At 42.6% G+C, this 12255-nt stretch overlaps 1 protein-coding gene across 1 annotated transcript in view; it reads left to right on the forward strand.

The window, feature by feature from the left end:
* Nucleotides 1–12255, forward strand: part of LOC108249273 (atrial natriuretic peptide receptor 2) — a 59997-nt gene that overhangs the window by 11567 nt on the left and 36175 nt on the right. The window contains exons 3-7 of the mRNA XM_017438553.3: nt 2921–3034; nt 3318–3453; nt 5187–5281; nt 9919–10054; nt 11056–11140. Coding sequence (XP_017294042.1) covers nt 2921–3034; nt 3318–3453; nt 5187–5281; nt 9919–10054; nt 11056–11140 — 566 coding nt within the window. The remainder of the gene's footprint in view (nt 1–2920; nt 3035–3317; nt 3454–5186; nt 5282–9918; nt 10055–11055; nt 11141–12255) is intronic.

The following is a 12255-nucleotide window of genomic DNA, read 5'->3' on the forward strand; positions in this document are numbered from 1 at the left end:
ATTGAGTTTGGCTGCAGCTGCACACAGTTGCAGCGCCTCCTACAGGAAACTGGTGGAGCTACGCAGAGAACCACGCCGTTCAGAAGCCTTGTTTGGATTCATGTTTTTATAAAACACTGAGGTCCGGACCTCGGGGTCCTCAGTGGGAGCTACGGTCCTGGCTGTGAGGACTGTTTCGTTAAATGAACTCAGAGTGGTCCGTTCCTTCTGCTGTGGTCAGCGTTGGAAAATATTTCTCGTTAATTTGGAGTCTTCTGCGTCTCCGAACCAAAATGTGAACATCGTGGCGGTCTTGGTGCTCCCTTGACTGGAACCCCTTTAGGAGTTTTCTCTAAGGCCCTGGAAGGGGTCGGCCCTGATCGAGGGCGTTCGCGCCGAAACGTTTGGCGATGGGATCTCACGCCGCAGGCTCGCCGATGTTTCTGTAAAGATTACAATGAACGCAACATCCGCTCTGCGTTCATTTAGGACACATGTCAAACTCCATTGGTTTAAACACCTGCTTTAAATGGACGACTTGTTGCCGTGCTCCTGGAGAACTTGATGATTTGATGAGGAGGTGATTAAACCGTTTGAATCAGGTGTGTTGGAGCAGGAATCTAGCAGCATCTAAAACCTCCAGGACAGCAGAGCCTCGAGGCCTGGAGTTTGACTCCCCTGGTTTAGGAGAATGTAACGCTGCTGAGGCTGCGGTCATTATAGCTTACAGTGACCACAGCGGGTCCAGGACGCTCTAAAACAATCAGAGCAGTTAAACCAACATCCACTCTGATGGATAAAACATCTTTGAAATGATCCTAAGGACGGCCGTTAGCTTTAATCGGCCTTTTCCTTCAGCCCAACACGGCCGGGTAACCGGGTCACATGTTGAGGCTCGGGACGGATTGTGTTCAGGGGTCCAGGCCGCCCAACGAAGGTGGTGTTCAGTGTGCGTTGAGGCTGTTCACATGTATATTTAGCACTGTCCAGACGCTGTCTGATGGCTTAAAATGAATTGAAGCACAAAACTTAATGAGGTCTAAAACTAAAGTGACTCAAAGTTCAACTGGGCTGACCTCTGACCCGGTCTTTTTGGTGCATAAATGTAAGGATTTTGCTTTTTATATATACATACATGTCTCCAAATCAGTATCTTAAACAAATGATGAGCCACATGCACTGCTAGCTTTAGCCTTGATGAAGCATGCTAGCTGAGTAGATATAAATTGTCTAGAACGGGTGTCCAACCCTGGTCCTCTTTGGGCCACCATCCTGCAGGTTTTACTTCTTCCACACCTGATTCAGAGGTTTAATCACCTCTTCATGTTCTGCAGAAGCCTGTTAATCACCCATTGATTCAAATCAGGTGTGTTGGAGCAGAGGAAACAAGTAAAACCTGCAGGATGGTGGCCCAAAGAGGACCAGGGTTGGACACCCCTGCTCTAGAAGGTAATGCTTTTTAAACGTATTTTTAGTTGGTAAGGTGGTAGCAACTAGCTTCAACACGAAACACCGTTTTTTCCTGTAATATTCTGCGACTTTAAACTGCTCCTGAGCAACAAGTTTGCTCCAGTTGCACGGCTTTTTGTGGCAACCTGCTTCCTTTCGGAGCGATAATTGCTCGAGGAAGTTTGCGGTGAGGTTTTAATCACTGCTGTGACATGAAAAATGATCTGAAGCTTTTCAAGTCAAGAGCAATAATGAAAGATTTCAGAAAAATGCCAAAGGCCTGTTTTTTTAGGCTCTAAGCTCAGACGACGTAAATATTTATTATGAAACTAAATGCAGATTCATTGCAAGTTTTTTTCTTCTTCTTGACAGTTCTTATTTTGATTTATTCCCAGATGCTTTTTGTAGGTGGTAAAATATAATTATTTTTTTCTGATTAATTGCACTTCGTTAACGGTGCGCTTTATGGCTTCAGGGATTCAAAGTAATAAAGTGGTTTGGGTGGTTAAAACTTTTGCTCTTGTGTCACTTTGAGAAAGATAAATTGCTGACTCCTTTCTAAAAAATACAAACCTGAAACAAACGGATGCATCATTACACCACTAAAAATTATCAGGGCTGCACAAAATATCAAATATTTATCGATATCACGATATTATTGTGCACAATATCAGTGTTGCAAATGAATCCAAATCATTTTGGATACAGTGTGCATGTAAAAAAATATAAATTTGGTAACCAGATGGACCCTCCACTCTAAACGACTGCCGACACATGGAGAGGGTTTGGAATATTATAATGACAGAACTTGAGTTTAACGCAGCAGATATCCTCAATATTTAACACTAATATCGCGTGTGCAGCCTTAATATTTATTACAGATTGTGAATTAGAACATACTAAAACAAAGCTGTCCTTAGGTTTCGACAACTACTTTAGATAGTTTTTAAAAAATGGAGAAAACCAGAAATCTGTCTTCGGTTTTCGGTAAAAATGGAGAAAACCAGAAATCCGTCTTCGGTTTTCGGTGGATTCGTGTAGACTCGAAATCTGAAAGTTTTATTAAAAAATGAAAACGTTGCTTCCTGATATGCACGTGCCACAGAAACGCAAACACTGGAACTGTTTTTGCTGCTGTTTCCAGGTTTGTCTCGTTTTATCTCCATTAAACTTCGATTGGGCGCCGAAACGGTTAACAGCCGAGAGGAAACTGTAAATGTTCTCATTTAACAAGAAAAATAAGAGTTCAGGTGAATCTTTAGCCAAAGTAAGAATGTTTTTAATCTGTATTTTGATGTATTGTGAGTGATATCGCCACCTAGTGGCAGAGGAGGGGTTATTCAGTGTTTTTTGTTAGAATTTGCAGCCAGAGAAAACTTTGAAACAAAAAATGTCCGTTTAAACGATATGTAATGCAGATGGAGCGTGGAATAAGAGTCAAACACGTGCCTGTCTTTGTGAATCTTTGTTTTTGTTGTTTTTTATGCTCCAGTCGGTTTTCGTCATAACGTACCACTCTCCGGATAACCCAGAGTACCGGGACTTTCAGAGGAAACTCCACGCCAGAGCTCAGAGGGATTTTGGCGTTCATCTGGAGCCGTCGTTAGTAAGTAATAAATCCCCGAGTTCTGGACTGCCTAACAGCCTCTTTAAACTTTTATGGCTTATTCTGCACGGAGGGGAAAACAAAACAAAACAAAACGGCGCACGGTGCTGGATAATTGTCCGCGCTTAGAGATGAATGATGTTTACAGTGTTGGATTACAGCAGCGAGAACAAAGAAAAAAAATCATCGACATTTATTTCGTTTCGATCTCTGGCAGAAGAAGAAGCAGAACGTTTATCGGCGCGTCTGCTGTTAGTAAAAACGTGTTTTTTCCTTCGTGCAGATGGACTACATCGCCGGCAGTTTTTACGACGGCTTCGTTCTGTACGCCATGGCCTTGGAGGAGACGCTGGCGGAGGGCGGGGCTCAGAACGACGGCATCAACATCACGATGAGGACACAGAACCGCAGTTTCTGGGGTGAGAAATGGCGACGAAAGCTGATCAGAAAGAATGCACATCGCCCGCCGCCAGAGATCGTTTTCACCTTGTTGGTCAAATATTGAAGGTGATATTACGTCTGAGTCTCACACCACACGTTAGCGCTCAGAGCACGTGTTGGGGATGACTCTCAGCTACTACCACACCAACAGTCGGCTCAGTTTCTGCAGCCAGCTTTGGGTTTTCAAGGATCAGGGAGCTATGAGGCTAACTAGGACCGGGTTCCAAAAGTTCATGAGTTGTAGGAGAGTTTATAAGAGTTTGGTTTAAATCCGTCCACTGGTTCGTGAGATATTTTGCTAACACACAAACAGTTGCCTCCAACAGGCGATGCTTAAGTTTTGATCAAAGATTTTGCGCGACGTGAAGAAGCGGGAGTGACAACCGTTCCGAAATTCAAGCAGAATTTTGCCCAAATTCACAGAATCTCTTTCGTGTTTCCGAAGATGAGTTAGCCGCGGCAGCCATCTTGGACTGGGTTGGCTCCGATTGGTAATCGGTTTCAGTTCCGTTGATTATTTCCTGAAAGTTTCTTTGAAATCGACTCTGCGATTCATGAGATATTTTGCTAACGAGCAGACAGAGTCTGCGACATTATCGGAAATCGGTTAGCCCTCAGAACATCTATTGTGAGTGACTCCCGGCTACTATCACACCAAATCTTAGCTCAGTGTCGGCAAAATCCACCGAGTTATGAGAGGGTTTAGCTTTGGCGGCCATATTGAATGAGTGTAGCTGTTCAGTCAGTGGTTCGGTTCGATTTGTGCTCAAAATATGTGTTGGGGATAATCCTGAGCTACTACCACACCAAACTTTAGCTCAATGTCTGTAAAACTGACTAAGTTTAGGTATTTTTGCGTTTTTTAAGGTCAGTTGGCTGTGGGGGCCATCTTGAATCAAGTTGACGTACATCCAGTGATTACTTTTTGCAGATTTTGTTAAAATACATCCATTAATTCGTGAGATATTTTGGTAACAGGCAAATGAAGACCGGCTTTTATGGCGGCATGGGGTAATAAATAAATGTTCTGCTTGTGAATTACTCTGAGTTTATGTTTTAATTTGTTAGGGAACGCTGCTTTCTGATAGATAAACGTTTGAGCCGCTGAAACCCCCAAAAAATGGTTTTGCAACGTGCCCTTATCGCCGTAATTACAGCCTGGCTGAGCGTTATCGCCGCAGTCGGGAGTGGATTCGATGGCTGGTGCGGCTTCTCACGGGCTTCTGGGTTTATTTCACCGCCTGCCAGATCTGCGCTCACATCGCAGCGAAGCAGAGCGGCGAGGGCCGATTCACACGACGGGCCCCGGAGCTCCTAGAAAACGCAGTTTTAATTAGAAAGTCCAGCGTTTCGGCTGTCATCAAAGCTCCTTTTGGTAACAAAGGAAGCAACGTTTTTAAAGAAATTACAAAAAAGGCTTCTAGTTTAGCTTTAGGTGAAAATGTTACTTTTAATTATATTTTACCGTGAGGAAGTTGAAGCTATAAATCTGACAAAATAAGACTGAAGATATTTTATATTTAATCTTGTTGATTTCCCACCACCACTAAGATGACCTTAACTCAGTTAGTTAGTTATTGAGGTAAACTTCAGGGTGGTAGTCTTTGTTTAAAGCGTTAGCGAGGGGAGAGATGCTGGGTTTATTTAATTTAACGTTCCTAAACGGACTCCAGTGGATCGTAACCTCACTGGGTTTCGTTTCTGGTTTCAGGAGTGACGGGATTGGTCACCACGGACGACAAAAACGCGAGGAACATCGACGTCGACCTGTGGGCGATGACCAACCAGGAGACGGGGGAGTACGGGGTAAGCTGAGGCTCGACTGCCAACATTCTTGCCTTGTCGGATCTCTGACGGGGTTGGATTTAGTTTCCATAAATCCGGCTAAACTTATTGCTAGATTTTGTGAATTTCCACCCCTGGGAAGACTGGCAGCCATCTTAAATGTTTGTAAGCTGTGATTCTGACCCCTCCTGGATCGATGGGCAGCAACAGCTGCTTATTTGAGGTCATTGCTGTTGACTTTCCATCTTGGCGTTGCGCTAACACAGATCTGAACGCGTTGGCGCAACGCCAGGGCGGAAAATCATCAGCAATTATCTCAGAGAAGCACCAGTCGCTGTCTTCCCGCCTTGGCATTGTTTCCAAACAAGCTGATTGCTCGACTTACTTTTCTTTTAGTAAAAAAAAAACAAAAAACAACAAAAAAAAAATGAGTAAAGCAGATTTTCAGTTAAAGACCAAATAGGAGCTGAAGTCACAATAATGTTGGGAATAAAGTGTCTAAATTCTCAAAATTCTTCTTGCTTCGTCATATTTTTCCATTTAAAGGGAAAAGTTTTGGAACAAAAGTGTTCTGAAAAGCCATTTTGCTCCTAAAATATTTGCTCTGAAAAATCACAAATGGCTTTCTTATAAATAGAGACAAAGATATTCACAGAATTTACTTCGAATTGCAGTAAGATGATGTTTGTTGTTGGAGGAGTGTGGTTTAAATCTACAACGGTTTGCTCGGATGTTTAATATTTCAGAAAGCAGAGTTTGCTGTCTGCGCAGTTCTTCAGGGTCTTGACTTCTCTAATGATAAGATGCGTAAAACCTCAAATTCCTCCTGAAAATATCTGAACTGTTCCAGCATGTCTTTTCTCTCTGAGGGGAAAAGAAATGGGTTAGCTGCATTTGACTTCAGTTAGAATTTCACAGTGGTCCTCGGGGGGACGCCAGCAGGACTTCCTGGTCTCGTTTGTCCTTGGTTTTTAATTGGTCCTTTCATATTGACCCGAGTAACCAGCAGCCTGGGTGAGAACATCGCAGGAGCAGAATATCAGCCAGTGAGCGCTTCATATCTGAAGCTTGTTGTTATTATTTATTTATTTTATCTATACACCGTCGATATGTCACACCCAAACGAACAAAGTCTATAAACTTTGTAGAAAATAACAGTTATCACCTAAAAACTAATTTTACAGCAAAACATTTTTATACTTCCGTCCAAAGACGGGATTATGTTCTGATGCCGTCTGTCTGTGGACAATTTCTTGTCCGAGCTCTAAATTGATAAGTCTTTCACACAGAAATGTCAAACTGCAAAGCTGGACACCTCATGGGTCAGGGATGATCCCTATGGATTTCAAGGTCAGAGGGTTTAAAGGTCAAGGGCTCAGATGACCCCATTGTTAAAACCTTGTCTGTGCTCTAACTCTGCCACCGTGTAACGTAGGAATGTGAAACTGCACAACTGGACACCTCATGGGTCAGGGAAGATCCCTATTGATTTCAAGAGCACAAGGTTTAAAGGTCAAGGTCACAGGGCTCAAAGGTCACCGGTGAACCCTTTGTAAAAACCTTGTCTGGGCTCTAACTGCAACCGTGTAACGTAGGAGTCTCAAACTGTACAGCTGGACACCTCAAGTGTCAAGGATGATCCCTATTGATTTCAAGGTCATATGAGGTCAAAGGTCAAGGTCACAGGGTTCAAAGGTCACAGGTAAACCCTTTGTAAAAACCTTGTCTGGGCTCTAACTGCAACCGTGTAACGTAGGAATGTCAAACTGCACAGCTGGACACCTCTTGTGTCAAGGATGATCCCTATAGATTTCAAGGTCACGGGGGGGGGGGTCAAAGGTCACAGGTGACCCTTTTGTGAAAACCTTGTCTGTGTGCCAACTTCAGACACATATATGCAGGATTGTTGTGTGAAGGAGTTCATGCTTCGGATTTGGATTTCTCAGACATTTTCCTGATGGACGTTTCTCGCACCGATAGCGGTCTTCTTGTTTGCTGGTGGACGAGAAGCGCAAAACCTTGGAAACAAAGCTTGAAAAGCTTTATGTGGCGGGTGATAACGATGAAATTATATCCAGTTAGATTTAAGATGACAACAAAATGACTAAAATGCCAGAAAAGCATTCAAAACAGAAGCAATCCCATGTAACATTTATCACGTAGATTGAAATGTCTCGCAGTAAAGACATCTAAACTGCAATCCTGCAGCTTTAACAGACAGCGAAGCCCCATCACCACCACCTTCTGCACTGTTTTGATGACCCACGTCACGGGAGACAGCCTCCAAGGTTTAGACAGGACACAACTTGTAAAACGGGGCGAAAAAAACACACAAAGTCCTCCAGCTGGTTGGAAACAGCGGAGTCATGTTTCACAGCCGGACGACAGATGTTCCTCACGGAGCTGAAATCTGCTCGGAATGCCGGGTTTTTTACAGTTTCACTCACAGAAAACAGAAATATCAAAACACTTTTAGTATCAAACTCAAATAAAATTTAATCCTTGTGTTCAGTTTAGCTGAAACCAAATTCTCAGAGTGGAATCACTGCTTTTGTTTTTGTTTAGATTGAATTTGTTTAAGAAAAATTAGTTTTTTAAACCATATTATTGAATTTACAGAGTAGATACAGTTGCAGGCAGAAGCTCCCATCATGAGCATAAATGTCACATCGTTTTGGAGCTTTTTAAAGTTTATTTGAACCGTTCTGTTTCGAGGCATCTGGTTTTTGGCAGAACTCTGGCTGATATATATTTTTTTTAAACAGCTTTATTTCTGTTCATTTTTATATACATGACAAACAGTTATATTTGGTACAATATTCAAAACAACTGTGGGTGACAAAAACAAACACAATAGCAAGACTTCAAAATAACCTGGCAACTGTTCAACACAACTGGTCATGCCTATTAAAATGTCAATAAATCAGTCATTATTATTTTCTCCCCTGCCTCCTCCCCCACCCATCCGTCTCAAACCCCCCCACCCCCTACGTCTCTCACTTACAGGATAGTACATGTCCAATTAGCATGATTACACAACCATAGTACTGCCCGCTTATGTTTGAGCTAATCCAAAAGAGTCATTCCGAATCCCGGCCCGTCATATCCATAGATGATAACATTTCCATGAAGGGGCCCCATATTGCCCCAAATGCTGCTTGCTTTCCTCTCACATTATAAAGTATCTTTTCCGGTTTACAGTAAGACACCAACTCATCAATCCATTGTCTTATTGATGGCGATTTTTCAGATTTCCAATTTTTTAAAATACATTTTTTGGCTGCTGTGCTTGCAAGAAGAATAAAGTATTTTTTATAATAATTTATTCTAATAGTTGTTAAATCTCCTAAAATCCACACCTTGGGTTCTTGTACAATCTGATATTTCACAATTTTTGATGTGATATCTATCATGTGTTTCAAAAAGTTTCCTATTATTGGGCAGTGCCATAGCATATGCAGAAGGTCCCCATCAGTCACCTTGCATCTCTGACATTTGGAAGAAATTTTTTTGTCCATTTTATTCAATCTATACGGAGTGTAATATGTCCTATGGAATATATTAAATTGAGTTTGCCTATGTTTTGTAGAAATTAACATGGTTTGTGACTGTTCTAATAATCGACTCCAATCCTCTTCCTCATATACACATCCAATTTCCATTTCCCATTTTTGCTTTTTAGCCGCTTGATGTATCTCTGGCTGATATTTGATTCTTCTTTTGGGCAGAATTGGTAGAGTTTATTTAAATTGGTTGGTTTCTTGACACAAACCCATTTTTTTTAAAGATATAATCTGTAAATTCGTATTTGGGTTGAGGTTGGTACTTTGGGGAAGGCCGTTCCTGAAACTCAACGTTAGCCTGATTTATCTCATCAGTTTGGGGTCCAAGTTTCAGCTGCTCAGCTGTTGATTTGAGGTGAAGCTGAAGAATCTGGAGACAAGGTACCAAAACCACAGCATGACACCGCCACCACCATGCTTAACAGTTAGTTCAGTGTTCTTGCTCATGAATATAAACGTGTGACCGCAGCTGTTCTGTTCGCATTAAACATTTGGTCCAACACGTCCTCAGCCCCTGAGTCCCTACTTTGGATTGATCTTGTTGGCAGGAAGTGCTGCTGCCGTCGGTTCAGGGGCCGCTGGTGACGTAGGGGGGTTAGGGTTGTGATGTTGAAACCGAAAAGGTTTCGGCCCCAAAGCTGATTTTCTGCCATCTGAAGACGTCTCCAGTCTGAAAGAGTTTACAGTGATTCATGCAAACTTTTCAGCTGCTGTCACTGTTGCATTAGATGGTTTTTTACATGGAAATCTGTGGTTATTTACACCAAAGGTTGTGTTGTTTGATGGTGTGTTTTACGCCGAATAAGCTTTGGGTTTTAGTCTAATTCAGAGGGCCACCATCCTGCAGGTTTTCCTTGTTCCTCTGCTCCAACACACCTGATTCATGGTTCAATCACCTCTTCAGGTTCTGCAGAAGCCTGTTAATCACTCATTGATTCAAATCAGGTGTGTTGGAGCAGAGGAACAAGGAAAACCTGCAGGATGGTGGCCCTCCAGGACCAGGTCTTTTTTCAGAAGCTGGTTAGAACAGAAGCATCGTCAGCAGGGTCTTGTTTTGAAAAGCTGGGTTATATATTTGTTTCTCTTTCGGCACAGGTGGTGGCTTACTACAACGGCAGCAACAAAGAGATCGTCTGGTCGCAGACGGAGAAGATCCAGTGGCCCTGCGGGGGTCCGCCGCTCGATAACCCTCCTTGTGTCTTCTCCACAGACGACCCCTCCTGCAACGACGGTACGGAAGAATAAGCTTCTGATCTGATAGCTGTAAAGTGGTTTGTGTTCATCTCTCATTTCTGTTAACGTGTTTTATTCAAAGGGACCTCACAAAGGTGCAAATGCAGTTCAAACGGTACAATAAAATGAGGTCACGCTTAGCTTCTGATAAAATAATCACAAAGAACTGTTGTGTCTGTGGGGCGAGGGAAGCCGAAGACCCCGGGGCGAGTGAGGTTAGGGGGCCGTCCTTGAAGACGGAAAAGCAAGCTGCTGCAGCTGTCTGTGTGCAGAAAACCCTGGTGTTGGGCGAGGTTTAGAGTATAAAAAGGAGGTGAAGCGGGTTGCTGTTTACTCTTGTTGGTGAGTGTTTAAATAAACGTACGATTGGTAATTAAACCTCCGGTCTGGACTCGTTTTGTGCATCCGTCTTTCCTGCAACATCGAAGGTGGTGAGGTGAGATTCCTCTGAAAGGAGCGAATCCTAAAAAAAACAATCCCGGTTTCTTCGTGCAGTTTGTGCTTTTGGCCTTGACGTGGGGGAAATACCGTTTACAGCGCGGTGAAACGAGCAGTCGGATCAGGAAATAAGGAGACTCAAAATTGGAAATCTGCCCAATTTGCACCAATCTGCTTTGTGTAAATCTTCCTTTATTTAAATCCAGAGTCGTGTGCTTTTGTCTGTGTGGCTTTCAGCAAATATTCTGCTGTTTCCTCCTTAAATTTCCACGTTTTGACTCTTCCCTCCACAACACGGACCACACCTAAGTTCTGCTCAGATTGAACCTGCTGAAAAATGTAGATTATGATCGTAAATCTCAAAAGCAGTGAATTAAAAAGCCTTTCTGGTGTTGGTTGGGTTGTAATTACAGCCATCAGATTATCCTGTGATTAACAGCAGCGCTCAATTATGGTTTTAAATATACATGAAGAATGTCAGGGATGAGCTGAAAGTCACAGCTTCGTTGGTTGTTCAGCAGCATAATCTTTAATTTTTGTTTTTTTTTGTTTTATTCCCAGGTCAGCTGCCAGTTCTGGGAATCGTAGCCGTCGGATCGGGCTTGGCGCTCATCATTTTCGGAATCTCCAGTTTCCTCATTTACAGGTGAGTTTGATTAAATTCCTCTCAAAAGGAGTGTTTGAAGCAGGATTTTTGTGGATTGTGCTGCTGGATTTTGGTGTGGTATTTATACGGTTGTTGCTACAGCAACAGCTCAGCAGGTGACGGCTTCAGAGCGGCGGCAGCTTCGCTCGTATGCTGGCCCCCCCCAAAAAAACTGCCACACTTATTTCACCATCATTAGTGTCTTTAACAATGTTATTTTCTTTGCACTGGATTTAAAAAAAAAAAAAAAGCACCGTTTGTCTGTTTGTGTGCTGTCGCCATTTCCTGTCTAATTAAATGTTTAAAGTTTTATTTTGCAGAGCGAAAAGGAGCCTAACTTTATTAAAGGCTTCTGTGTAAAAGTGATAAATGACTGATATCTCGACTTGATGGAGCTCAGTTTGGAGGAATAAGAGCTTACGTGTGATTGGACGGATGAGCTAACGATCCGTGTGCCGGTTTTACATTAAATGGATGTTTACGCTGAATTTTATGGTTATTTACAAGCTTCAAAAGCACCAGCAGTAAAGAGGTGTAGCACTTACAGGAAAAACTGTAACTGACAACAACATGAAGGCTGAAATAATCACATAATGCAGATCTGAGCTGTTTTAGGACGATCCACATTGGAAGTAGGTCAATTCAGTTCAGCCACCAGTGTCTCATTAAAGGGACGCAACAAATCCAATAAATCGATCAGTCAGACTCGCGTCGGGTTAAAAGATGCGGCGTCCCAACGAAGGTGGCCGTGTCCATGTTTGGAGAAGCTTCGTTTCAAAGACTTTCTTACAATCTTAGATCAGACACACCGGATTCTCCACTCTACAGGGCAGTCCTTCCAGAATTTCGCGGGCGTTTTTTGTGATTGTTGCGGCTAAAATGCCTGATTTCGTGGGGCATTTTCCTAAAGGCTGCAATTTTTTTTTTTACTAAAATCAATAAAAAAACATAACTTTTAATATCTAAACCAAAAATCCTTCCTAGTTTTGTAAGATAATTCCCAACAAACACTGACATTATCAAAAGGTGCTTTATTTGAGAACTTCGATAGCTTCTAAACTGACATTCATGAGCATTTCTGGATCGTCCCTGGTCTGCAGCTCTCCTCACATGTT

The sequence above is a fragment of the Kryptolebias marmoratus genome, linkage group LG14, assembly GCF_001649575.2.
Source record: "Kryptolebias marmoratus isolate JLee-2015 linkage group LG14, ASM164957v2, whole genome shotgun sequence".
Lineage (NCBI taxonomy): Eukaryota > Metazoa > Chordata > Actinopteri > Cyprinodontiformes > Rivulidae > Kryptolebias > Kryptolebias marmoratus.